Source organism: Gadus macrocephalus, chromosome 5, assembly GCF_031168955.1.
Source record: "Gadus macrocephalus chromosome 5, ASM3116895v1".
Lineage (NCBI taxonomy): Eukaryota > Metazoa > Chordata > Actinopteri > Gadiformes > Gadidae > Gadus > Gadus macrocephalus.
The window spans coordinates 18,174,690-18,202,595 of record NC_082386.1 but is presented as its reverse complement, the minus strand read 5'-3'; the positions used below and the strand labels follow the sequence as shown (position 1 = coordinate 18,202,595).

Here is a 27,906-nt window from a genome sequence, read left to right as displayed (position 1 = left end):
GTGTCCCAGCTTTATGTTCCACTGGTAGAAATACCAGTGGAACATAAAGTGTAAATAAATTGGGTCATTGTAACGTAAGGCTAATAATAGATAATGAAAAACGGTCGGTATGAGTGGAACGAAAACGAAAGGCATGTGGTTCCAAGTAATCATAACAAATTATTGAGAGTTGAAGCTACCAGCTGGAGAGTCATGAAGCACGCATGGATGCATTTAGCCCTTAATATGCTCATCCTGTTAGCCCCACGATGTACAGGGAATTGATTAGCCGGTGCTTCCTATTTGCGGCTGGTTGAGCTCTTCAGTGTAAAGTTGGACCGCAATACGAGCACACACACACACACACCTACCAACTGCACCCACGTACAACTTACACACAGCATCACACACACACACACCCTCCAGCACACACCCCTTCACCTGAAATACAAACAGCTGCCTCACTTTCGGGGGACTATTGAGACGAGGAGCTTGACATGGAGATGTTACGTAGGATGTTTAGGAACATGGTGTCGGTAAAAGTCCGGGAGTATGTGAAGGACTACTGCCGGCGGAACGGCCTCTTGACGCTGTCTGTGTTCGCCGTGGTGACGGGCTGCGTGCTGGGCTTCCTCCTGAGGTCATTCAACCTCTCCACGCAGGTACGGCAGGGCGCATACTGTCCCCACCTCCAAGGCCTGGTAGACCGACAGGGTGGGAATAGATGGATGGATGCAGGAAAAGCTGAAATGTTTTATGGGCGATTCGGGTTTAAAATGTTGTATAAAGTAAAGTAGAATATCGTGATTGTAGCAATTCGGGTTCTGTGGTCATATGGACTCTGTTACATAGCCATCCGACCCCACCACCCCACCCCTAGGGATAATTAGGATCACCACTATGCACAATAGTTAGTATTAGGATACAAATATAACAGGCCTACATAGATAAAAAGTGTGTGACAGCTATATACTTTCATACGTAGAAATATTGGTATTATGTGCAGATCCCCTGGCCTACAACACATGTGCTTCACATTGAGGCTGTATGACTTAATTGTTAAATATAGGCTACTTTTACCCTTTTAAATTTCATTCACATTGTTCGCTCGAATTGTTCGATTGTTTACTATTTTCTATTTAAAGCGATGCCTTGAATTGTGTAGGCTATTATTATTGTTATTATTATTGTTATTATTATTATTATTATTATTATGTTCTTTAGGTGAGCTTTCACTTACTGAACCGGTTTATGTAGGCCTACAACTGGCTCTCATCCACCACTGAGGGCCTTACCTGGCGGGAGAAATCACAGGGCGCCGTCTGCATCACGTTAGCAACACGTTGGCAATGCGTTAGCATAATCAAAACCACCGATAGAAGAGTACCGTTGTTATATCATGCAACAAACATGAATTAAAGTGGATACCATGCATATCTAACATATAAATCAAACACATTTCACACTTTTAGAATTTAATATAAATGGTTCAGTTGATCCTCCCAATCTCTGCTTTTCTGCAGGCCAAGATCTACTTCTCCTTCCCCGGAGAGCTGCTGATGAGGATGCTGAAGATGTTGATCTTGCCCCTCATCACCTCCAGGTACCGCGCTGATATGACAACAACAGGACAGCTTTGTGATCCGGGGGGAGCCTGGCGGCTGTGTGGCCGCGGGGAACGTTCACGTTCTCTCTGACCATCAGTCTGGCCGTTGAAAGCCTCTCCCAAAAATGAACAAGAGGAGAGAGGAGAGGAACAATCAGCGGTAGGGTAGGGGGACCAGTTGTGTCTTTCGTCCGGGGAGAGCCCCCGTTTCTGAACCTGTCAACATTTAACAATAGGGTTAGTAAATGCATTAATGGATTTTGAATCGGGAAAGGTTCTAGCTGGCTGATGAATATACATTTTAGGGCAGTTGGTAAAAAGTCTTGCGTCTATCTGATAGGCTGCAGCACGTCACCTCACTACATAGGTTCTATGTATCGACTTTCTCCCATAAGCAGGCATGAGCCATAAACAATTGGCTTTCAGTACAATTTAGATTTGAACCCTAACGCATCCATCTCCCTCCCCCACCACCGTACCATCATGGGAGGGAGTTTTAGTCGAGATAAACTTCATAACAATGTGGCACCCAAGGAACGGGTGGCCTTGGAGTCAACCGGGACTGAATATCAATGTTAAAAGATGAAAATCTGCACTTTTCATCGGAGGAGGTGTTTTGGTTACACTTACGACTCAACTAAGACAAGAGGTTAGCACGAGAGAGTCCCTCTGATTGGGTGGTGCTTTCTGAACAACGTAGGGCCGTAATGATTCCCCGGCCGGACTGAAATACCATGTGACACGCAAACTTCAATGCCTGGATGGCTAAGTCTAAGTCAATACAAGGCTAAGTCAATATGCTGATGCTGCGAATGGAAAGTGAATTATATACCCTCACTGGGAGCCGAATTAAAAAAAAAAAAATCAGACTGAAATCCAGTCCAAAAAACGGAAAGGATTTTGGACCCCCCCCCATGCTCCTACCCCCGACTCCTCATTGATCCCCTGTCGTCAATTAGCAGATGTGTTTATCCGAGCGACTTGAAAGTGACCATTTCTGAGTATGTAGCCGTCATCCTGCTCAAATATTCCTCTGGGTAGAATCTGGGCTCGGGGTCCGAACACCGAGTCCTTACGAAGGGAAGTCCCTCCCCCCCGGACCACCAGACCTTCCTGTCCGAACACGAGTCCTTACGAAGGGAAGTCCCTCCCCCCCGGACCACCAGACCTTCCTGTCCGAACACCGAGTCCTTACGAAGGGAAGTCCCTCCCCCCCGGACCACCAGACCTTCCTGTCCGAACACGAGTCCTTACGAAGGGAAGTCCCTCCCCCCCGGACCACCAGACCTTCCTGTCCGAACACCGAGTCCTTACGAAGGGAAGTCCCTCCCCCCCGGACCACCAGACCTTCCTGTCCCTGTGCCTACGAAAGGGAAGTCCCTCCCCCCGAACCACCAGACCTTCCTGTCCGAACACAGAGTCCTTACGAAGGGAAGTCCCTCCCCCCGAACCACCAGACCTTCCTGTCCGAACACGAGTCCGAACACAGAGTCCGTACGAAGGGAAGTCCCTCCCCCCTAAACACCAGACCTTCCTGCCCCTGTAGCCTCATGTCCGGCCTGTCTGCCATGGACACCAAGGCCAGCGGCCGGCTGGGGGTCCTGACCATCACCTACTACCTCTGGACCACCTTCATTGCCGTCATCGTCGGTATCGTCCTGGTGCTCATCATCCACCCGGGAACCGGCTCGGAGAAGGAGTCCGGTCACCATGGCGGCTCCGGCCCCGTCATGACCTCGGCGGACGCCCTGCTCGACCTCATCAGGTACCTGGCCCCGTCGACCCTTGTCTGCCTCACACCTGTCCTAGCATTCCAACACCTGTCCTCGCATTCCAACACCTGTCCTAGCATTCCAACACCTGTCCTCGCATTCCAACACCTGTCCTAGCATTCCAACACCTGTCCTCGCATTCCAACACCTGTCCTAGCATTCCAACACCTGTCCTAGCATTCCAACACCTGTCCTCGCATTCCAAAACCTGCCTGGCATTGAAACAACTGTCCTGGCATTCAAACACCTGTCATATCCGTGTCCTGCCATTCCCACACGTGGACTAGTGTTCCAACACCTGTCCTGATAATCAGACTGTGTATATGTTCTATATCCACCAAATAGGGCATGAAGAAAATGTGTTTAACGTTCATTGTGGAGATGACCATCCATTCTTAGTGTTCATTGTATAAGCCTAAGTGGCTTGGCAGTGGTTTGTAGGATGGACTGTATAATACCACATAAAACCACATACTACCCCCACAACAGAACAAAGTGTTCAGTGCAGAGGGTATCCCTTAATCCCTGCTACGTCCCAACGTGAACCCTCAGAGGACGGCCGCAGATATTACACAGAGAAGATTCTAGAAACCTTTCTCAGCTGAAGGTTGGAACTGGCGGTCTCAGCTGCTGTTTGGAAGAAGGTTCACGACCATATTAAACCAAAAGCTCCTGGGGGCAGTTGTCATTGTTTAAACCTAAGCCTAACAAAGCATGGTTCCACGGTCGTTGGTGAGCATCTTGCTCTTGTCTACATTGCAGTAAAATTAAAATGAAAAAGTGAGCAATACATAGTTACGACAACACAAAGTTTTATACCCAATGTTATGCCCAGACAGCCCGGTATGTTTATATCTTCTGAGGTTTGGGGAGCGGTTCAAGAGGAACCTCGAGAAGGTCCGTCCTGGGACTCCTACGACCTACAGCTTGACCCAGAACAAGGGTGCCCTTATAGGCCCAATTCTACCCCTTACCCCTTCCCTTTACCCCTCCCCCTTGTTTTGAAGGGGTAAGGGGGAAGGGGGAAGGGGGAAGGGGAAGGGAAAGGGAAAGGGAAGGGGGAAGGGGGAAGGGGAAGGGGTAAGGGATAGAAATGGGATTGGGCCTTACTCTTACCCCTTCAAAACAAGGGGGAGGGGTAAGGGGTAGAAATGGGATTGGGCCATATCGTCATCCTGTGCGCCTTTATGCTTTCTCTGAACGCCCTCGCCGCTACACCCTTAGCGGGTGTCATTCATCCACACAGCGATCCTGTTCGGCCTCCTCAGACTGTATAAAATTCAGAGGGTCCAGTGCTCGGGTGGTCCAGCCACAACGGAGGGCTGCGTCTGAGTCCTGTTACGGGTTTGACAGACAGGGCATGAGAGATCCTCGGGCTTCAGGGTCTGTCCTCTTCCTTCTGTAAAACTCTTCCTTCAGTTGAGGCACTTTCGGCAGGTTTTCACACCCTTTTTATAAAACCTTTATTTTTTATAAAAAATAACTTTTGTAGGGTTGGGGTTAATATTTTGTTCTTTGGTTGAAAATGTGGCGGAGAAGGTACAAACGTAAGTGTGTATCAAATGCATAGCTATTACATATCTTTATTTTATTATAATCATTCTTTTATCTGATTGCTTACTGAAATCGTGTGCAAAGATTAAGTAATGACATATATATTAACTTGACAGACATTGATGTCATGTCTAATAGATAACTGATATTCACAAAATAACAACTGTAAATTCAATGTATCACAACCTTCAGGAAATCATCATGCAACTTATTCACATTAGATTATCAGCCTTGACCACATCATAAAATCGTTCTGAACAGTATTGTGTCATTTCTATTACAGGAATATGATCCCGTCCAATTTGATCGAAGCAACCTTTCAACAGGTGAGCGGTTAGAAGTCTTGCTAGCTAGCTACGAGCGGCTCAGTGTTCCTCTGAAGTCCAACCCTCATGTTTCATTTAGTTCTCATTCATTGTTTGGCAAAGAGAGAACAAATGAAAAACATCTCTGTAACCTTGTCAGTTAGCCGGGAGGGCTAGCTTACAGACCCTGGACAGCACAGGCATACAAACACATGTGTACACACACACGCACACACACGCACACATGCATATACATACACACACATATACACACACTAATGCATATACATAAACACACACAAATACATATACACACACACACATACACGCACACACATGCAGACTCGGGGCAGTTCATTCATTAAAAAGCATCAGACGAGGTTAAATGACGTCATCGTTCTGACCCCCCCCCCCCCCCCCCCCGCAGTATCGGACGGATCTGATCCCCATCGTGCAGACCGACAGCGGGAAGGAGTCCCAGGCCAACTACGTGTATGTGATGCCCGACTACCACAACCCCCAGCTGGGCCACCCCGTGTTCCTGGAGATCACCCCGGCGCCCAACATCAAGTACAAGATCATCCCCGGCAACAGCAAGGGCATGAACGTGCTGGGGATCGTCATCTTCTCCGCCACCATGGGTGAGAAGCACATGCACATGCATATACATGCATGTGCACACACACATGCATATATACACACACACACACACACACACACACACGTATATACTCACACATGCATATACATGCATACATGTGCTCACACACATGCGTATACACACACACATGCGTATACACACACACACACACGTATACTGTATACTCACACATGCATATGCACACACATATGCATGTACACACAGACATGCATACACACACAAATGCATATACACACACACACATATGTATATACTCTCACACATACATATATGCACACAAATGCACGCATGCACACAATACATACATACATGAATCCTACATTAATACATACAGTACATACATATACCTGTATGTATGTATGACGTCATATATATATATATCTATATGAATATAGATATATATATATATTTATACATGTGCGCACACACACACAAATGAAAATAAGACACGCAAACACATGCAAACAAACGCAGGTGTGAACAAGGAAACCAACAGCCATTCACAAAGCCAAAGTAAGAAACTCACAGAGGTTCTCTGTGACATCACATCCTGCCCCCTCTCTCTCTCTCTCTCTCCCCAGGCCTCCTGCTGGGCAAGATGGGCGAGCGAGGCGCGCCGCTGGTCAACGTGTGCCAGTGCATCAACGAGTGCGTCATGAAGATCATCAACGCGGCCATGTGGTGCGTGGCCACTCTGGCTGGCGCCGTGTTGTGCGCACGCCGACAACAGACGACACAACACAACAGACACACAACACAACTGTACACAACAGAAAACACAACACAACACAACAGACAACACAACAGACGACACACCACAACAGACAACACAACAGACACACAACACAACTGTACACAACAGAAAACACAACACAACACAACAGACAACACAACAGACGACGCAACCCAACAGACACACAACACAACTGTACACAACAGAAAACACAACACAACACAACAGACAACACAACAGACGACACACCACAACAGACAACACAACAGACACACAACACAACTGTACACAACAGAAAACACAACACAACACAACAGACAACACAACAGACGACACACCACAACAGACAACACAACAGACACACAACACAACTGTACACAACAGAAAACACAACACAACAAAACGGACAACACAACAGACAACACAACAGACAACACAACAGACACACAACACAACTGTACATAACAGAAAACACAACACAACAAAACGGACAACACAACAGACAACACAACAGACAGACACCACAACAAACAACACAACAGACAGAACCAATCAACCAGCGGCTGCTCGGGGATTAAGAAGGACGGATCTGTTCTCGAGATAAGCGGCTGAGGGCCGGATGTGTTCCGGTCAGGGCGCTCGCCTCCCAGCACACACAAAGGTTGTGGGTTCACACCCCAACGTCTGCCGTCCACCTGAAGGGACCTCCATAAGCAAGGCTTAACCCTCTCATTAATGGCATGGATCTAAAAAACGCATGCATAAACGTAGCTTTGGACAAAATCGTTGAATAAATAACTAAATATGATTCTCTGCGAAGGTAGCAAAACGCTGTTATTTTGAAGGCCTCAGAATTAGTAATTCAGCGATTGATCTGAATAAATGTTTAACGGCAATAATATGAAAAACACGTGTAAGACCGATACACAATGCACAAAACAATATGCAAATAAAAAAATATGGGCGTAAAGAAATATGCCTGTGTTTTGGTATGCATTTGCATATGATTTAGCTCGACACGTTTTGAGAACGTCTGAATCGCTCTGTGTAGCCGATCTCGTTCTCAAACCGGGTCGAGCTAAATCATATGCAAATGCATACCAAAACACAGGAATATTTTTTTACGGCCAGGCGAACAATCCCTCTGAATGCGTCAGTACGATCACGCAAACCCGGCTGGCATTAGCCTGGAGAGATCCGGCGGCTAAACGTTGGGTGTTGCTGCTACGTTGCGGCTAGCTGCGCTATGCTATGGGTGTTGCTGCTACGTTGCGGCTAGCTGCGCTATGCTATGGGTGTTGGTCATTTTACCAGGTGCAATTTTAGTGGCGAAAAGAACCAACGTAATTCCACGGTAATTCCCCAGACTTAGATGGAAAAAGGAAGAGAATCACTTAGTGATCCCTTGACCTTTGACCTGCAGCCTGCAGCCGCCCGGCGGTGGCGAGGTGGGCCAAGCTAAGCGGCTTAGCACGCCGCTAAGCCAATGAAACTAACACGTAACGGGCCGTTGGCATGTCCAGCCCAGAGGGCACACGCGAGAGGGCCCGCCCTCTCGCGTGGGGATCTGCATCACGGAGCGCCACACATTCACACACCGGGGATCAAACTAGCAACCGTCTGGTTACCAGTCGACTAGGGCGGGCTGGGCGAAAATCTCAGATTTTTTCAAAACAAACCCGATCATCGATTTTAATCTATTCTTTTTTTTCCAGAAATGACAAATGTGTATATTATTTAGGTTTGGATTTTATTTGAACTCTCAAGCACTCCTTCTCCTCCACACTAGCCCCCCCTTCTCCTTCCCATACTCCTCCTCCTGATGGCGTGTTGTCTCGTCCGTCTTAGGAACTCCCTCCTCCTCCTCCTCCTCCTCCTCCTCCTCCTCCTCCTCCTCCTCCTCCTCCTCCTCCTCCTCCTGACGGCTCCTGGTCCAGTCCCCTCAGGTACTCTCCTCCTCCTCCTCCTCCTCCTCCTCCTCCTCCTCCTCCTCCTCCTCCTTACGGCTCCTGGTCCGGTCCCCTCAGGTACTCTCCTCCTCCTCCTCCTCCTCGTGACAGCTCCTTGTCTCCTCCAGGTACTTCCCGTTCGGGATCGTGTTCCTGGTGGCGGGGAAGATCCTGGACATGCACGACCCGGCCCACCTTGGGGAGAAGCTGGGCATGTACTTCATCACCGTGCTGGCGGGCCTCTTCGTGCACGGCCTCATCCTCCTCCCGCTCTTCTTCTACGTCCTCACGGGGAAGAACCCCTTCGCCTACATCAGGGGGCTGCTGCAGGCGCTGGTCATCGCCCTGGCAACCTCGTCCAGGTGCGTCTCCCCCCCCCCTCCTCACCAATCAGACGCGTCTCCCCCCTTTTCCCCCCTCCTCATCCACAGACATGTCTCCCCCCTCCTCACCTACAGACACGTCTCCCCCCTCCTCACCCACAGACAAGTCTCCCTCCCCCTCACCCCCAGACACGTCTCCCCCCTCCTCACCCAGACACGTCTCCCCCCTCCTCACCCAGACACGTCTCCCCCCTCCTCACCCACGTCTCCCTCCCCCTCACCCCTCCTCTCCCACAGACACGTCACCCCCTCCTCACCTATCAGACACGTCTCCTGCCTCCTCACCCAGCAGACACGTCTCCCCCCTTAGCCACAGACACGTCTCCCCCCTCCTCACCCAGCAGACCCCCCTCCCCCCTCCCCACCCAGCAGACATCTTCCACACATTGTATTCACCGTCATCTCACGAACGCTCATTACTAAGTGGAAGGCATTGTGGAATTATTCTTTCGAATAAATGTAGGATTATCCCGAGCTATTCTAGTCCCTCGATGATGTCCCCTTTCCAATTGTCTCCAAGCTTTTCAGGATTTTTCCCAGACGAAACTCGCCCAAGTCTTAAGAACTCGAAACTTGCTCCCTGGATTTTGCCTCAAGAAAATGAGTGCTCGTTTTTACCCTGATGGTGGCATGATCAGCTCTCTCTCTCTCTCTCTCTGTCTCTGTCTCTCTCCCTCTCTGTCTCCGTCTCCATCTCTGTCTCTCTCTCCCCCCCCCCCCCCCCCCCCCCCACAGCTCTGCGACCCTCCCCATCACCATGAAGTGCCTGCTGGAGAACTGTGGCGTGGACCGGCAGATCGCCCGCTTCGTGCTGCCCGTGGGCGCCACCATCAACATGGACGGCACGGCGCTGTACGAGGCCGTGGCCGCCATCTTCATCGCCCAGGTCAACGAGTACGAGCTGGACTTCGGCCAGCTGGTCACCATCAGGTGAGGAGGTGACCTTTGACCTTTCTCACGAGTTGAGAGAGGAGGAGGAGGAGATCAGAGAGGAGGTGGAGGTCAGAGGCTAGGTGGAGGTCAGAGAGAGGAGTTGGGGGGTGATAGTCCTATCGTCTGTCTCATAAAGTGAACTATGTCGAGACACGATACGCCAACAATCAAAACTCCAAATTCAATGTATGTTCCTGTGGGAAATGTAAATTCCTCTCTCTCCCTTTCTGTCTCTCTGTCTCTCTGTCTCTGTCTCTCTCTCTCTCTCTCTTCTTCCCACCCCCCCCAGTATCACGGCGACCGCTGCAAGCATCGGCGCGGCCGGGATTCCCCAGGCCGGCCTGGTTACCATGGTGATCGTGCTGACCTCGGTGGGGCTGCCCCCCGCTGACATCACGCTGATCGTGGCCATCGACTGGGTCCTGTGAGTGACGGCCTCGGGCCTTTAGGGCCACGGCCCGGCGCACCACACTGGGGTGGCCATGGGGTCTTATGATTGGATAAGACAGGATGTCTCAAGGGCTGATTATGGTCCCACGTCACGCAACACAAGGACCGCGCAGACGCTCCCGATTTGGTTCTGCGTCGAGTTTGAGTGAACGGACCAATCACAGCCGTTGCTGCTGCGTCGCCTCTGCGGAAGGTTACAGTTTTTGGGAGGCGCACGTCAGGCCCTTGCAGTGGACGCAAGGAGGGTCCGCGAGGACGTAAGGGGTCCGTAAACCCCTTGCGTTGCGTGAACGTGGGACCATAATCAGCCGTTTAGGTGTTACTGGCCCTAGAGGGAGATGCGGGCTCCCACGGCAGAGGTGCACAGGAATACCGCAGTGAGAATTAAAAGAGAAAGAAAGAAAGAATTATTATTATTATTTTATTTTTTTAAAGAACAAACCTGGGACCACATCTTTAGCCTTTGGGCTTTATTTAGTCATCCCTGACTATTTGTGTGTTTCAATGTGTGACACAGAGTGCTGTTTCATATTTTATATAAAGAAATTGTCAAATAAAATCGACCGATCAAAGACCGGCGACACGCCGCTCCACACGCACCTGACTTGGAGCTTTGTGGTTTCCGTAGCGACCGCTTCCGCACCATGATCAACGTGCTGGGCGACGCCCTGGCGGCGGGCATCATGGCCCACCTGTGCAAGAAGGACTTTGAGAAGGCCGCCGTCGCCGCCGCCGCCGCCGCCACCGCCAACACCACAGTGGGACCCAACCGGGTAAGAGAGGGAGGGGGGGGGGGGGGGGGGGGTGGGGAGGTAGGTAGGTGGAGGTCAGTGAGAGAGGAGGTGGAGGTCAGAGAGAGAGGAGGTGGAGGTCAGAGAGAGAGGAGGTGGAGGTCAGAGAGGAGGTTGAGCTGAGAGAGATGAGATGAGAGGTTGAGGCTGACAAGAAGACTGAATTAATATGAGAGCATGGTGACTATAACTGCTCTTTATATCCGGCTGTGGGTGGACTATTTACTCTACACATTGGCAAGGTGAAAGGTTTTCTAAGGGGTGTGTGTGTGTGTGTGTGTGTGTGTGTGTGTGTGTGTGTGTGTCTATATAGAGGGACACGGCCATCTCCTTCGGGAACCAGAGTGTCACGATGTCGGAGGCCCCGCTGATGTCGCACCGCTGCGACTACGTGTACGAGGTGGACCGCGACCAGGTGATGGAGAGGCCCCTAGCCTGCTACAACCTCTGCCAGGTCTGAGCCCGCGGCCGAGACAGGGGGGGGGGGGGGGGGGCCGACGGCCGGGGGCAGCCACCCCCTGGAGGAGGCAGACAACGTGGGCAGCATGTGCAGAACAGGACTGCAGGGGACGCGCACACACGCGCACGCACACACGCACGCACGACCACACACGCTGCACTCTGCTGGGATCAACGCGTACAAACCGGAAAGTTTTCAGATGACTTCATTTTAAATTCATGGGCAGGATTTGAATTGTTCTTTCTGAAGAAAGATGAATGAAAAGGGGATGCTGACAAAGAGCTGTTATGGTAGTAAAATAGCCGGGAGTCAACCTGAGCTTTCTATTTCTTGATGGCCTGTACTATCATTCGACTGAAGTGGTTGGGAAACGCACTCCATTAGTGATAAAGGAACAATTGTGTTGCCAATCGCTTGGAAAAGGGGGATCGAATAGTCTTTCGGTCAGGATATGCCTTAATCTGTTCTATGGACTGTGACACTCACTGGGGATTGCCCAAAATTTGAAAATATCCTAATAATTATATCAAGAAGCTGGTAAGAATAATAGCCAGAACTTGATCCTAATAACACCCAGAAGCTGGTTTCCGGTTTAGATTTCCTAAAGAAAGTGTCAAGTATTGCAATTACCAATAAGAGTTCCATTGTTACTGTAGAAACGTGAAATAAGCCATATAAGGTGATTTATGTTTTATACAAATCGATTTTGTTTCATGGCTGTCTTTTGATAATAAAAACAAAACTATGGAATCGCCCTCTTCACTGGTGGAGCGTTAATTTAAACTTAAGGGACCACATGTATGAATCGTTTGAGATTGCTGATACATAAACGGGTTGTTTTGTAAAGTCCTTCCCCAACTCTCTCCATCAAGTAGTATTGTATTTGAACCGGGCCAGAGAAAAGGGAAGTGAAATCAAAGCAGGGATAAATCGTTTTTGTCATAACTGTTCATTTATGATAACTGTGGCAACCCGGCCCGGGCCAATTAAGGAGATGCAGAGCACCTGAGGAACAGGTGGAGAAGCAGGGCTTAAATAGCCTGCTCCTCCACTCATTCTGGGCTCTCCCAGCCATGTTGCTGCTGTACAGAGAGACCGGTCCTCGTGGGTGACGGGGATTCCACCCCCGAGGGATGGGACTGTTGATTCCTCCCAGGTTTTTACGTTCTTTTGTGTTTCTTCAGCGAGACTTTGTTTGAGTTTGGAATAAAACATGCCTTTTTGGTTTTTCCCCGCGAAAATGGTGTCCTGTTTGGGAGGAGGTGGTTCGCTCACCGTGCCGGGTTGCCACATAACAATGGTATATAATTGTTATTGCCTTAAAACCGAGCTCCCGCTCCACTCTGAATGCACAAACTTCCAATTGGCTGTAGTTCACTTACCCACCAAAGGGGCCAGTAATGGAATATCGGATTATTACAAATATTACCTTCAAGTGATCCAGTTCACCACCGCACCCTATTCCATGCTGGTTAATGGTGGCGTTCATGTGAAAGAAACGCCGCCAACCACTTTCTTTTATTCATTTATATTTTTATATCCGATGGATGACTCAGATTAACAAAGCAGCTTTAACTTAATTGCTGCTATCACCGTTGAACTCGATTGCCACAACAAACCAAATTGATTTAGAGAAAATCCCTTTTATCAAGAGGTAGGCGGGAGTGTGTTATTCTTTAGGTTAAATTGACAGCTGCAGTGGAAATGCTTTTGGGCTTATGAATATACAAAGTTAGCAAATCGGAAAACTGGAGCTTCTCAAATCTGCATAACAGAAAAGCGATCAGACCAGACGTTTTTGATTCCACACTGGAAAACCTCCTAGGTTTTTATTAAAAAGAGCCAATGTTAGAAGACATCTAATGAAATCCAAAACAAAACACAAACCAAAACCAGAGACACGACTGTCATCCGGACATTGATACCCAAACACAGTGACAGATAAATGGACTCCTCCATTGCTGTTGTCGAATACTCAAACACCTTTCAACATAAAGGCAGAACGTTAAAATCAACGCCTTCCCCACAAGGAAACATCAATCCATGAATTGTGTGCAACTTAAAACTCTTGATAGTGTAACATGTCAAGTGAATAGAAAAACGGATGACAACAAAATGACAACATTCAAGAGTGGACCCAAGACATTTCTCGTCGTACCTTACCTGCCCCAAGTCATGTCCCGGAATATTGCACAAAGTTAAAGACATATAGGCTTGTGATGGGTCCAAACAAGGGGTTTTATGTTCAACTTGGTGTCAACGGCAGGAGAAAGCCAGTGTTAACAAACATTAGTTTCATACTTGGGTAATACTTTGTTTCGGTCAATGCGTGTTCAAACAAAAAAAGGCATCCATTGGTATGTTGATCGGTAGTATTACGCCAATCAGGCCCCATGGGCCAATGTGAACCGTACTAACAACTACAAATAAAAAGACTCAAGGACAATGCAAACAAGGAAATGCAGCTCGACGGCGATATTAAGAAAAATCGTACTACTCGGACTGCATGCTTGATAGTAATAAATGGGCGAGTAAAAGTGTCGACACATGATAACATGATTAAAAACCTCAAATTGATATATGGCCTATATGGGAATGCTGTATTCTTGTTGGGCTCAAGGACCCAAACCGTGCTGACGTGCCCTTCTTGTGGAAGCTAAGCTAGTATGTGTTAGTTACTCTGAACTTGAGTCTCACCTATATACACAGGGGAGGGACACTATAGCAGTAGGATCTCTTCAGAGGAACAACTACTTGGAAATAAAAAATTATCCAAATATTCGTTAGATGCATCGTGAACCTAAACTGATTTATATGTGGTGGCTGTCGGCCATGCCCGGAGTGCTCAGAGATGGACCACGGCGCATTAAAGTCAGAAGACGTGTGCTTTGTGTCTTACTGGCCTGGGGCCGTGACCGTCTCCAGTAAACTGAGCATCCCGACTGCTGCGTTGAATGGATCAAGTGCTTCACTAAAAGCCAATGCCAACGCGTTGATAAGTCCCTAACAAGCTGGCGACTTGTTCAACCGGTAAGGTCAATGTCGGACCGATCTGAATAAGTGTCAACGTTGCGTGGGGGGGGAAAGTATCGTGAGGAAAACTAAAGAAAAGCAAAAAGCAACCAAAAACCAAAAAAGAAAATTTAATGATTTATATTTAAACAATCAAAACAAAAAAAAAATATTAGAAAAACAAATCAAATTTAAATTGTTGGACATGAGAGGCGATTATATCTACCATCAAAATCAACAGCTTCAAAAATAAACTACGTCTGAAATAAAAAGGTTCAAATAAAATAATAAATTCAAAAAGGTTTGAAAGAGGGGAAACAAAAGCAGAAGGCGGATGCTATTCCCTGGTTTTCTGATGCAACCTCATTAATAGCTCACGCAATCTCAATTAACCCAAAACATCAGAGCCAGAAAATGTAGATTTCCTTCTTTGGTCCATTTTAAGACAAAGACAATTAGGTCCCCCCCCCCCCTACAATTCCGCTCGCTCTCAACAGAACATGACCAGACGTACGTGAACAGACCCGACGCAGTCGTAGGATTACAGTACAAAACGCGGTCCTGCCTTGAGCCACCGCTGCAGTCTAAACCCCGTGTCGGGTACTGAGCGCGGACCCCTCAGCAGTCCTGGTTAACGGGCGGACGTGTGAAGGTAAGTGCTCTGCTAGGGGGTGGGGGGGTGGGGGGTAAGTCAGACTTAACCGATTTAAAATTAAGGCATCTACTAAGGAGTGCCACAAACCGTGGCCACAATACTAATTGAAATTAAACGAAAGATAAAAAAGGGGACAAAATCTCCACAGTTGCCTTTCACCGAAGAAAAGTCCCTTCATCTCCAAGCCCTTATCTCGACAGGGCGGCAGCAGGCTGCGTTTTTCCTCTGCTTAAAACTTGAAAGACTCCCTAGTTTCTTGAGCTGCGTTGGTGATGTCGAGTCCCAACACGGTGGCTCAAAATCCGCCTCACAGCCTGTCAGACCGATAGTAAACCCATCATTAGTCCTAGTCACGCCATGCATGTCCTCCGACCAATTGAAATCAGAGGGCAGCCTTACCTCAAATTCTTAAACATGAAACGAAGAGGGGAAAGCAAAAAAAAAGAAAAAAAAGAAACCAAACTACGTGTGATCAGGCGATACTGTAGACCAACATGCACACGGTGAGTGAGAGTACACCAAAACAAAAACCGTCGTTTCATAAACCCTGACATTGCATCTCCTTTGCCCCACCACCCCGGATCAGTCTTTACACAAGTCTCTCCCCCCCCCCCTCAGCTCCCCAAACCCAAGGCTCTATTTGTGGCCCTTGCTGGTCTTGAAGGACACCTGCAGGATCTTGTCCCCCAGTCGGTAGCCGTGCAGGCTGGAGATGGCCACGGCCGCCTCCTCGTAGTTCGTCATGGTGACAAAGCCGAAGCCCTTGCACTTGTTGGTGTTGAAGTCGCGGATGACCTTGACGTTGGTGACGGCGCCGAAGGGCCCGAACATCTGCCACAGGATGCCCTCGTCGGCGTCCTGGCCGAGGTTGTAGATGAAGATGCACCAGCCCGAGGAGCTGCTGCCCTGGACGCTCACACCGCCCATGCTGCCCATGTGGTCCACGCTCATGGGGGAGAACCTGGGGGAGGGAGGGAGGGAGGGAGGGAGGCAGCGTTACACACCGAGCCACTCAGGACGGAGCGCTGGGCGGGGCGGTGGGCGCCCCTGCCCAGCGCTCTGACCAGACATGTCGGGGTACACTTTGGTCATTGGGCAGACGCAGACGTGTGAGGCAGACAGACGCCATAACTGTGTGCATGTGAGGTGGAGATGAAACGCTTTCTCTCTGCAATCCCGGCTTTCATGTTCAAGATTCAATGAAATATCGGGGGACATTTTTCACTGTTCTGTGTGTGCGGTTTAGCTGCCGATTAAAAGTGTGCTTGTTCCCCGACTACAGAGGAGCCGCTGCCTGTAACGTTTCACAGAAAAGTAGGTGCTTTGAGAATAGCAAAGTCAAAAGACACAGTACTCTTGGTGCGCTACTCAGGGATGTGTGATGGTTTCAAAGTAGGGCTGGGAGATTAATCGAATTTTGATCAAGAGTAGGGGGGGAAGAACAGCTGGATAAATATCGATATATTATTTTAGATTGGAACAGATTTCTTTTTGACCATTTTGTGTATTTTTTTTAGTTACAAAGTATTTTTGAGGTGAGACATGCTGAAGAAATACATGTTTTCAAACTCAAAAATAATGGTTTGAATAATCGTGATTTCAATATTGACCAAAATAATCTTGATTATGATTTTCCCCATAATCGAGCAGCCCTATTTCAAAGTGGAAAATTGTGTTGTGTGGCCGCAGCTTAAGCAGCTACAACGCAACCGCCAATCCATGAAAAAACGACGGCAAGTGAAAAGACTTTACATTGCTTTCATGGTAAGAGAACCCTTCACTAAGAACAAGAGCTATTAGCAGTCACAATGCTAGATGCTGTATCGGTATACACTCAGCATCGGCCGATACATTCACATTTAGGGTCGTTCAGCAAGACGCTTCTATCCAAAGCGACAGACAATAAGTACATTCGTCATAAGTAAGTGAAACAACACATCAAGACGCACTATACTGCGTGGTAGACCTAACAGAGGGACGGCGTGTCGGTTAGAAACCTCGCTCCCACCTGAACCTCTGGGCCTGGTGGTGGACGGGGCCGCCGAAGCCGCGCCGCGACTGGCCGTGGTACATCTGGGAGACGAACGGCGCGCTCTTCACCTGGTTGGGGTTCGCCGCAAACTTGACCGTGATGGGCTCTGCGGCGCCGGGCGGCTTCTGGCCGTTCAGGTCCTTGATGGCGTTCTCCGCCTCCGCCCGCTTGTCGAAGCGGATGAAGGCCACGCCGCGGGACAGGCCTGTGGGCGGACAGCAGGCCCAGGGGTTAGACCTCAGCACCCTGACAACGGCCGGGGTTAGACCTCAGCACCCTGACAACGGCCGGGGTTAGACCTCAGCAACCTGACAACGGCCGGGGTTAGACCTCAGCACCCTGACAACGGCCGGGGTTAGACCTCAGCACCCTAAGTGTCCACCAAAAGCCTTTTTAAAAAGGCGGAGCGCTCCGTGCACTGCTTTCAGCGCGTTTGTGCGCGCCGCTTAAAAAAGGCACACGGAGCGTATTTCGTTTACATCATTAATACGCGTCATCGCTTGTATCCATAGATATACAGCTTCTATCTGTTGGCTCCATCATCTGGCATCTGACACCTGAACGTCCTCTCTGGTTGCTCCTACAGGTTTATTAGAAAATGAATGCAAGATTAATAGCGCTTCTTGCCGTGGCAGTGTGTGTCCACAGCATTAATCGTGGCAGGAGGCAGTACGGGGAATACCACCTTTAACGTGAGGTCGTACAGGACTAGGGCTTTGACTTTTGCCCAAAAATCATATTCGAAGTTTGTTTGTTTATTAATATTAATATTAGAATATATTCGAATATTTATTAATATTTTGACCATTAAATGCCTTCAGTAAGACCTGGGCTGAATCCAAATACTTAGTACATACTATTTCTGTTCAGTGTCTACTACTTGACAGTGTAGTACGGTCTACAGCTATGCGCAGAACGCCTATGAACGCTTCCGAAACTCCACCGGATGTTTGGAGATGACGTATCTCCCCTCAGATGCCGGCAAAATTACCTTGATAAGTTACCTGTTTTCCGTCTTGTCATCGTTGCTATTAAATTAAAAATGTCTCTTTTTACTTAATTACTTACTTTACTTTTTTAATGTCTCTTTTTTTTGCCGCTTTTTACGACGTCTTTCTAAGCCGCTGTTGGTGGTGTCGGGTCAGCCATCTCTTCTTCGTTCGTTACCCGACTCCGGTTGCATTGTGGGATAGCGTAGTGACCTACCGTTGTATACTGTGGCGGTAGTACGCATTCTTTAACGTTTTCCGTACTACACAATGCGTACTGAGCATTCGGACGCGCTATATTTGTGGCGTACTACAAAATGCATACTATAAGTATGAGTATTCGGATTCAGCCCTGGATTGGGTTTTTTCTAGGTTTTTTCGAGGTTTGTTTACCGGCGTTGCTATGTCTTACCGGTCTTACGTGTTCCAACGGTTATAGGGTTTCTAATAAATCGCTGTCTAATCAATACTTAATTTACTGCCTCTTCCGTGGTCATTACAATATTATGAATAGACTGCGTCGGGTTCTCCGACGTCTCTCCCTCTTGGCTTGCCCATAACAGGTTCGAATATTAAGGGCTGCCTAATATTCGTTCGAATTTTGATTTATTTTTTGATATTCAAATTATATTCGAATTACGAAGTTCGAAGTCAAAGCCCTATACAGGACCGGACACTCACTCACAGCCGTTGTTAAACTTTCGTCCGACATGTTTCAGTTTGTGTTTTGTTGATACTTTTAGCCTTGCCTCCTCCTCGATTTTGATTGGTCGTTAGAAAAAAGCGCCGATGACGTGGAGCGCTTTTCTTCAAAAGTTCAACTGTTTTCAACTGGGGCGCGCGTCTAAAAGCGCGAGGCGCGCGGAGCAGCACCTCAGCACCCTAACAACAGCAGGGGTTAGACCTCAGCACCCTAACAACGGCCGAGGTTAGACCTCAGCACCCTAACAACGGCCGGGGTTAGACCTCAGCACCCTGACAACGGCCGGGGTTAGACCTCAGCACCCTGACAACGGCCGGGGTTAGACCTCAGCACCCTAACAACGGCCGGGGTTAGACCTCAGCATGAAGTCACTTTAAGACGCCCCGTAGAAGGGGCTCCTCTGACAGCAGCGTCCTACCGGTGGCCTGGTCCACCAGCACTCTGGAGTTGATGATGTGGCCGTAGCCCGTGAACATGTCCTCCACATCCTTCTGGGCCATGTTCCGGGGCAGGCCGCTGATGTACAGGTTGGCATCCTTAATGGTCTCCGAGCTGGGCCGGGCGAACGAAACCTGAGCAGCAGGAAGCAACGGAGGCCTCGTTAGGTCAAAGGGGACCAATTGCTGAGCTAGAATGTATCATGAAAGTCACTGACAAAATGGAATCATTTTTAATTTAAGTATGGCTAAGTGACCTAGCAGAATCACTACTAACACGAACCCTACAGTCATTTCTATTCACATTTTCAAAAACACAAGAATTCTATATAAATGAACTCATTTATTTAGAATAGTATATGTAACGGTAAGCCAGTCCCATTAAAGTAGGCCTAATATTTTAGTTACAGGATGAACTTGGCAAAAAAGCAACTAAATAAAACCAATTAAGCAACAAAGAAAAAGGCAAATAAAAAGGACAGTTCCTGGTTGCTAACTAGCGGCCAATTAACCTGGCACAGCTGTCCAGAATGTGGGACTACCCGGCAACAGGTGACCTCATTAAAGGGCACAAGAGAATAGTGGCCAATCAGAAATCGAATTGAAGAGTAAAAATTACTAGAAATTAAAACGCTTACATATGAATCAAATCATGCCCATTCTCAGGATGAGAATGGGCAAATCTAGCAGGGGCAACTAGCTGGACGTACATGTAAACACTGTCCTGTAGGGTGTTACCCCCTGGGGTGAGAACGGTTACGACAGGCCTAGGAAGCACAGGAGCCAGGAAAGAAATTAAATGACATGAGATCTTTTGGGTGACAGTTGGAGAACACCTGATGGCACTTTACCTTGATAGTTTTAGACTGTAGCCTTAGTCCATTCAGTGTACTGATAGCTCTGTCTGCATCACTAGGGTTAAGATAGTTAACAAATCCGTACCCTAAACTGTGGCCTAGAGAAAAAAAAGAAAACAATAAAACAAAAACAAAAAAAACGTTTTATATAGTTCAAAAAAAATAAATAAAATCGGCATTTATATATATATATATATATATATATAAAATATTGGACAAAGAAATATCAAAACCCCCCAAACAAACAAACATTGCATAACGTTTCCAAACAAAACAAAAGAAGACAGTTCCTGGTGTAAATGAATCAATCAAAGCAGTATGGTCCTGATGGTGGAGGTGGAGGAGGAGGTGATGGAGTGGGACCAAACCAGCGGCCCTCACTCAGGGAGGGGCTACTTTGGTATCTGGGGCCTCTGCTAGCCACACTGGGGTCGGCACATGTACCGTCAGAGCCCAGATATGGGCCGGCCAGCACCAGCACCTAGGCGAGGTTGGCCAACACTAAATCAAATGTGCCTGTACGTAAAAAGGGGAGGGCCATTCCCAACACTGCCAACCTATAGGCTGATCCATCCATCACTCACATCTGTGTGGATATATTTTAAATAATAATAATAATAAATGACTTGGCTGATCTACACAACACACCTGGTGGGCCAGGAAGGCCTCCAACATCAACAACGGGGTGAGTGAGTGGGGGTGGGGGTCAGTGTGGTGGGGGTGGTGGGGGGGGGGGCGCACCTGCGACCTTGTCCCGGACCAGCTTGGCGGACTCCACCTCTCCAATGCTGCTGAAGAGGCTGCGCAGCTCGTCCTGACTCATGCTCTGGGGAAGGTAGTTGACGATCAGGTTGGTCTTGCCATCCTTGCCCTCGTCGCCCACCATGTGGTCCTCGTAGCCATTGGACATGTCATACACCTCCTGAGGGGACGGACACGGACAGACACACACACACACACACACACACACACACCTTAGAAAACGTTTCACTTTTCAGATGTGTAGAGTAAATAGTCCACCCACAGCCGGATATAAAGAGAAGTTATAGCCACCACCATGCTCATATTAATTCAGTCTTCATCTCTGCTAGGACATTATAACAGGTGTGGAAATCCCGATGTCTGCACTGCAGTGTGTGGGGGACGGTCAGGCACTAACACTATCCACTTCTCCGCTCTTCTACAGCGTCAACCCTCACGGTTGTAGTAGCAGAAGGATTTTTTTGTTGTTGGTGCTGAAATCACTGCGAATATCAACACTACAACAACAGGCCAAATTTCAACGTCTTGTGCCCAGCGGGGGCCGACGGTCGCCACTGGCTGGAACGTGACCCAGTCTGCTGCGGCGCCGCCGCCGCCGGCCACCTCACAGTGGGCCCATTCATGCCCAGTTAGGACTCCCATTGGGTATTCTGGCGGGGTAGCCGAGAACGTCTGACATCATGAATGAGAGTCCTGTGTACCGACAACAAGCGGGCCATGGACAACCAACATGGGGGTGTCTGCCTATTTTCTAATCCAGCCTTTGTTTTTTAGGTGACAGAAAAGGAGGTGTCGTTTGTTTGTTTTTTTCGAGATTCAAGGAGGTGGCAATTGCTTAGCCGACATGTAAAAGGATAAAAGCACTGACCCGAAATAACATTAGAATGAACGGGAGGGAGCAAGTCGTCATACTTACTTTCAAGTACCTAATATTTCCTCTGCGAACTGCCATTAAGACACCGCACTGCTCCTGGGGCTAAGGATACATTGAACCAGTTAGTGCACAGAAAATCACAGATAACATGCACGCACCACAGGTAGCGTCGTATCGACCACGGTCTGACACCACGTTAACATGGGCACGGTATTGGTAATGTACAGATGTGAACCAAAAGACGCCGTCAATCGATACAAACCCGGACCACATGGAATTCAGAGTTCATTCATACATCAAAAACGAGGCTCGCGTCCCATGTTATGATGGGCGTGGCCTTGTTAGCCGCCATGCTAGGCTACCAGTACATGTCGGGCCTACCGCCGCTAGCCCAATGCTACGTCTCGCATTACAACACAACAAAAAGAGACCCCAATACACGAGTGAATGCAACCGGTGTATATTTTATATGTACGGTGACGACAAAGACGCTCGAAACAACTTATATGGGATAAAAAACGATGCCCCGATGCTCGGAGCCGTACTAAAAGGTAGCCCGCTGGTTAGATGGCCCCGAAGGCAGCATGGCCGATATTTGGTACTGCACTCGACGAAATCCTAACGCTGAACTAACAGAACTCAGAGGCGACTAATTTGTCGTCAGTGGTCGGAAGCACTCACCAGATGTAGAGGATATTTTTTTTATGGACTGGTCGAACGGCAATGGTTCTGTTTATCGCGGCAACGACGTTCACTAACGTTACACAGTGCTACAATACCCTGGTGGGGAATAAACACTACAGCGCTGCGTGACCAGTGTCGCCGCGACCACTTCTGCGTGCCACGCCCCCTTATGCGTGCCACGCCCCCTTATGCGTGCCACGCCCCCTAGGTCGTTCTCCACAGCCAGATTACATATATAATAAATATAGATGTATACATCTTAATACAAAAAACTAAAATATTGAAATAACAAATGTAGCTGTTATTGTAAGCACAATAACATCCCGTTACATGTATCAAGCACACGCATTCGTCCAACGCGCTGACAGTAAGCGCATTAACCAATTAAAACATACCCCCAAAAAAGGAAGCACCGAAAAATGTACAAGAATTTATTTGTATATTTTCATTGAACAATTTGTATTTTCCCACACAATAATATATTATTGCAAAATAAATAAATGTTCTGGCGTGTTTATCTACATTCACATTCACTAAATTGTGTATATTAGTACCTTGTTAATCTCTGTTAGTGTGTGTGTGTGTGTGTGTGTGTGTGTGTGTGTGTGTGTGTGTGTGTGTGTGTGTGTGTGTGTGTGTGTGTGTGTGTATAACACGCTATTTTATGTTGAAATGCGACGTAATCCAGGGTTCACGAAAACGTACACTGTCAACACTGCGGTCAAGTGAGCCGCCATTCGTTCATCCGCGGTTAAACCAAAATCTTCGTGCGCCTTTACTCTAAACAGCCTTTGGGTGGTATCTCGCAACGTTTTCAAAATAAAACCCTTCACCTACGTGTGTAGATATATAGAACACTAGCTGGCGGCGTCTAGAATGTCCGCACTTGCGGACATCTTGCCAGTCAGCTGCTCACCCATAACATTGTGTTGGTAGTGGTACATGTAGGCTACTTTATAAATAACCATAACTTGCTACATTTTTAACCGTTTTACCAACAGTTGGGTTTCTTACAAACCTTATTAACGTGGTTATAATATTGTACATATTTTAGAACATTTCAAAAAAAATTTAATCTAACATAATTATTCATCAGTATCAAGTATGCAGTGCCGTAACTACATCTCTGACGTTTATAACAAAACAAACCGTTTGAAAATGTAGCAAGGTGGTTAAGGTTATTTAAAAAGTACATGTACCTACCACTACCAAGTCAACACAGTGTTATGGGTGAGCAGCTGACTGTGGCAAGTTGGCCGCCAGTGCGGACCTTCGACTCCATTGGCCAGCAGAATATGCATGTATACGTTTTTCAAATGACATTTTCTCAAAATCTATACAGTAAAATCAAATGGTTCCTTGTGGTCAAGTAGTCAGTACAACATTTAGTATGGTCATATCAGTCAGTGCCTGAATTTATGTGACATTCGGTCTATAGCCCACTTCAAATTGCTGACATAATGCAATTTGCAAAGGCGAGAATATGCATGTGTACGTTTTTCAAATGACATTTTCTCTAAATCTATACAGTAAAATCACATGGTTCTTTGTGTACAAGTAGTCAGTACAACAGTTAGTATGGTCATATCAGTCAGTGACATTTTCTCTAAATCTATACAGTAAAATCGAATGGTTCCTTGTGTACAAGTAGTCGGTATAACAGTTAGTATGTCATATCAGTTAGTGCCTGAACTTATGTGAAATTCGGTCTATAGCCCACTTCAAAGTGCTGACATAATGCAATTTTGCAAAGGCGAGAATATGCATGTGTATGTTTTTCAAATGACATTTTCTCTAAATCTATACAGTAAAATCTAATGGTTCCTTGTGTACAAGTAGTCGGTACAACAGTTAGTATGGTCATATCAGTCAGTGCCTGAACTTATGTGAAATTCGGTCTATAGCCCACTTCAAAATGCAATTTTGCATTATGGTGACCGATTAAATGTGATGGGAAAAATAAAACGACTTGTCCGACTTGAGGGCCGCGTTATGAAACGATGCGTCAGATAAACGATCGCACACATACGACAGAGCCTATAAACTCAACAAATGAATCCTATTTAACAGCCCGTTCCCTAGTAAATCATTTAATTTTTTTCGTTAAGTGACCGTAACATACCTTTGTTTTCCGTTCGTTCTTTGCAGAAACAACAGATAAAATAAGCTTATTAATAATCAGACGGAAATCGTCGAGCGATGTCTTTTGTTCAGAAGCGTTTTTCAATATGTGTGCAACAGTAGATATGCAAACGTTAAAGATTCTTAGAAAAAAATTCCAACGTCATGCAGCTCATTGTGACGTCATAAGAGAGATGACCTCTCCACCGTGGCCGTGTGTGTGTGTTCCTGTCTTGTGTTTGTGCGTGCGTGTGTTACGGACAGTGCTGTTAGCCTAGCAGAGGCGAGATGTTTGCATGTCATGAATATTCATAATAAGAGCCAACAGAGGATCATGGGCATCAGGGCTCCGTTACCCGATAACGATGCTCGTACGATCATTCTCACGATGGATCTTGCAAGCCATCGTAAATTTATTTGGAGCGCTTCGAACGCGCGTTCACTGCACTCACGACGTTCGTAGGATTGTAACCGTCTGACACGGTGCTGAAATGGGCTCCGTAGGAGGGGGCGACGCAGGAATGATGCAGGAAAATGGGGTTAAAAAGCGTTAAAATATCTCCCCATCAAGGCCATCAACAGAATAGCCTACGAAAAGATTAGACTGCAATAATATGAATGCTAAAGATATTAAAACACAATTGATTAGGCCTAGGCTGACATATGCTACATTAGTCCTTATCCTGAACGCACTACTACATTTTTTCAAGGCATTTTCCCCCCTGAAATAATAACAAAAATAGCTTGTGTGACAACTACATTTATCTTAATGTGCAGCAAAGAGCCGACTATCTGATTCCGCATAAGGTTTCATTGATTGGCGCGCAATTTAGAATCTATGATGTAAAACAAAAAATGCAACATTCCATTAATTCAGTAGCATTCAAACTCAGATTCTGGGCATTGAAACCCGGCTATTGCTGACCCGATTAGGAGAGCTTGGTCTTGACTCTAGATCCTGCCCATATTGTTGGGCAGGATGATGTATAGGCCTTTTTACACTGCCAAGCCGGACACCCGCATGCAAGAATGAGCTCACGTCTGAGTAAAGGCTACAAACGAAATTAACTATATACAAGTGCAAAAACTTCAACTTATTGTTCATTTTGCTGAGCACTTGTTTTTTATCCCGACAAAAGCCTCATAAGGAAAGTTCCTCTGCGTCTCTCGTAGATCGTAGGCCTACCATCTTTCAAGGTATTTTTTAATGTGACTACATAACCTTCTCTCACATGATCAGCAGCTCGCGGATTTCACTTACACCGAAACAGCCTGCCCTGGCCATCATATTCCTTCTTTTCCGGGTAGGCTATACTAGGTTATTAACTTATCCTGGAAATGATAATAGTATATTAAACAAATCCCAGCACCACACCAAAAGGAGGCAGCAAATCAGAGCTAAACATATCTATCTGCTCATTTCCACATGGTAAGAGAGCAACACAAAACAGGTTTATAATATTTGGATGTTTTATTTTCTTTAAATCAAGCAGGTTACATTTCATTCGTTTTTACACAATCTGATATTTGGAGGCATTTGCAAATATGCTCATAAATTACATATTTGTAATCCCAAAGAATGAGGTGGTTAATGATCAATATAGGGATCAACAGTGATCACCCTACAAATGTAGGCATTACGTATGCAGGCAGAAAAAGAAAAGTTCCCATTAAGGTCTCATGTGAAACACCACAGGTCTGAAATACTCGCATGAAAATGGCACAAAAATGAATTTCACTCTCCAACCTTTTGCTAAAGAGACGTTGACAGGCCCACCGAGAGCCTGGAGCTCACGGGACAACATTCACACATTCTGCTTCATGAAGAGGTCAGATTATCGTCAGACCATAGACATTACATGTAAGGACACTGAACATTTGGCCGGATTACACATAGAAATGCAATCCAAAACAAAATGGGTAAAGATAAAGCATGTTTATTGATGCGGCAAACAAAGGTTCAAATATCCTCAAAAGCACTTCAAGCCCTCAAAGAATGAAACTCAAAACGCAGATGAGGTAAAAGAAGAAACTTCTAAATTAAAGTGGAGCGACCCAGGGACAAGTCTGGTTTGGGTTAAAGATTATGGATGGTTAACTTTGTGTAACGTGTTTGGACAAGCAAGTTTAGGTTTTAGGCAAACGACTTCAGGTATTAGGCAAGCGAGTTTAGCCAAGCGAGTACAGGCAAGCGAGTCAAGCTAAGCGAGTTTAGGTTTTATGCAAGCGAGTTTAGGTTTTATGCAAGCAAGTTTAGGTTTTATGCAAGCGAGTTCAGGTTTTATGCAAGCGAGTTCAGGTTTTATGCAAGCGAGTTCAGGTATTAGGCAAGCGAGTTTAGGCAAGCGAGTTTAGGCAAGCGAGTTTAGGCAAGCGAGTTTAGGCAAGCGAGTTCAGGTATTAGGCAAGCGAGTTTAGGCAAGCAAGTTCAGGTTTTATGCAAGCGAGTTTAGGTTTTATGCAAGCGAGTTTAGACAAGCGAGTTTAGGCAAGCAAGTTTAGGTAAGAGAGTCAAGTTACTTTAGGCCTCACTTTATTTGCGGTTAAATTGCGGCATTAGGTTTAGAAAGAAGGTTAAGATCCAGGCTCAGGTTTGCTTCCAGCCTCGTCCCTCTAGTCGCTCCCTATAAAGAGGGTTCCCAGCTACCGTGTTAAAATACAACAGCTGGGATTACAGATATGGAGTACAGAAATAAATGACAAAGATCGATTCAAACATTCTGCCCCCAAAATGTGGTGCAACATAAAATGGAGAAAATATTTACTTTCTCTCCATTGAAACCCAGTCATATCTTACGATCTCACGAGGTCCCGCCGCAAGGGGCGGACTTACGAGCTTTATAGAGTGTGCACTGTGTGTTGATGTTGGGTGTGGATTAATGTGCTGGTGTAGCCATCCAGGGATCCTCAGGGTTTATGGGAGTAGGACACACTGGTGTAGTTCAGTACTGTGAAGTAAATTGATGCAAAAAGTAGAATCAATGTCAAGGGCAATCAAATGTCTATAAATGCAGGAACAGCCCCATCTGGTCACAATCAGCATTTGATTTCATAGACTTAAATTAGCGAAAAAACAAGCATTTATTTACCGCAACAGTCCTAGTGCTGGAGAACCAGGTTTCAAAAAAATTCAATACGAGCCTCCAGGTGCATTGGAGTTACTGCATTTAATTAACTTTAATTTAATTAAGAGCACACTAGTCA

The 27,906-nt window shown here is 46.9% G+C and overlaps 2 protein-coding genes and 1 long non-coding RNA gene across 5 annotated transcripts; 2 read left to right on the top strand and 1 right to left on the bottom strand.

The window, feature by feature from the left end:
* Positions 1 to 266: 266 nt before the first annotated feature.
* On the top strand, positions 267 to 12,335 carry slc1a8b (solute carrier family 1 member 8b). Its single transcript, XM_060051523.1, has 11 exons — positions 267 to 641; positions 1,503 to 1,582; positions 3,132 to 3,350; positions 5,195 to 5,237; positions 5,644 to 5,857; positions 6,459 to 6,558; positions 8,688 to 8,921; positions 9,678 to 9,872; positions 10,165 to 10,299; positions 10,954 to 11,098; positions 11,430 to 12,335. The coding sequence occupies exons 1-11, from the start codon at positions 477 to 479 to the stop codon at positions 11,574 to 11,576; spliced, it is 1,677 nt and encodes a 558-aa protein (XP_059907506.1). The 5' UTR covers positions 267 to 476; the 3' UTR covers positions 11,577 to 12,335.
* Positions 12,336 to 13,371: 1,036 nt separating this feature from the next.
* Positions 13,372 to 22,740, bottom strand: LOC132457343 (ELAV-like protein 1-B). Of its 3 annotated transcripts, none has more exons than XM_060051596.1 (7): positions 22,579 to 22,740; positions 21,940 to 21,999; positions 21,003 to 21,183; positions 20,256 to 20,359; positions 19,386 to 19,539; positions 17,252 to 17,480; positions 13,372 to 16,204 (listed from the first exon to the last, which is right to left on the bottom strand). In XM_060051596.1, the coding sequence occupies exons 2-7, from the start codon at positions 21,973 to 21,975 to the stop codon at positions 15,880 to 15,882; spliced, it is 1,029 nt and encodes a 342-aa protein (XP_059907579.1). In that variant the 5' UTR covers positions 21,976 to 21,999; positions 22,579 to 22,740; the 3' UTR covers positions 13,372 to 15,879. The 3 variants fall into 3 exon arrangements, with proteins under 3 accessions (XP_059907579.1, XP_059907580.1, XP_059907581.1); XM_060051597.1 differs by having other exon boundaries at positions 17,344 to 17,480; XM_060051598.1 differs by lacking the exons at positions 20,256 to 20,359; positions 21,940 to 21,999; positions 22,579 to 22,740 and having other exon boundaries at positions 15,755 to 16,204; positions 21,003 to 21,143.
* Positions 22,741 to 26,845: 4,105 nt separating this feature from the next.
* LOC132457451 (uncharacterized) lies at positions 26,846 to 27,397 on the top strand. Its single transcript, XR_009525646.1, has 3 exons — positions 26,846 to 26,911; positions 26,955 to 27,001; positions 27,100 to 27,397. It is a non-coding gene; the product is annotated as an uncharacterized LOC132457451 (long non-coding RNA).
* The last annotated feature ends 509 nt before the right edge of the window (positions 27,398 to 27,906 follow it).

What these genes read in the sequence shown, in the direction of transcription:
- slc1a8b (XM_060051523.1), top strand. Translation starts at nt 477, where the DNA reads ATGGAGATGTTACGTAGGATGTTTAGGAACATGGTGTCGGTAAAAGTC. An exon ending in ATCATCAACGCGGCCATGTG is followed by an intron (nt 6,559 to 8,687) that starts GTGCGTGGCCAC and finishes TGTCTCCTCCAG; the next exon opens with GTACTTCCCGTTCGGGATCG. An exon ending in GCCCTGGCAACCTCGTCCAG is followed by an intron (nt 8,922 to 9,677) that starts GTGCGTCTCCCC and finishes CCCCCCCCACAG; the next exon opens with CTCTGCGACCCTCCCCATCA.
- LOC132457343 (XM_060051596.1), bottom strand. Translation starts at nt 21,975, where the DNA reads ATGGCAGTTCGCAGAGGAAATATTAGGTACTTGAAA. An exon ending in GAAATATTAGGTACTTGAAA is followed by an intron (nt 21,184 to 21,939) that starts GTAAGTATGACG and finishes CCGTCCCCTCAG; the next exon opens with GAGGTGTATGACATGTCCAA. An exon ending in CACCAGGCCCAGAGGTTCAG is followed by an intron (nt 16,205 to 17,251) that starts GTGGGAGCGAGG and finishes TCCCTCCCCCAG; the next exon opens with GTTCTCCCCCATGAGCGTGG.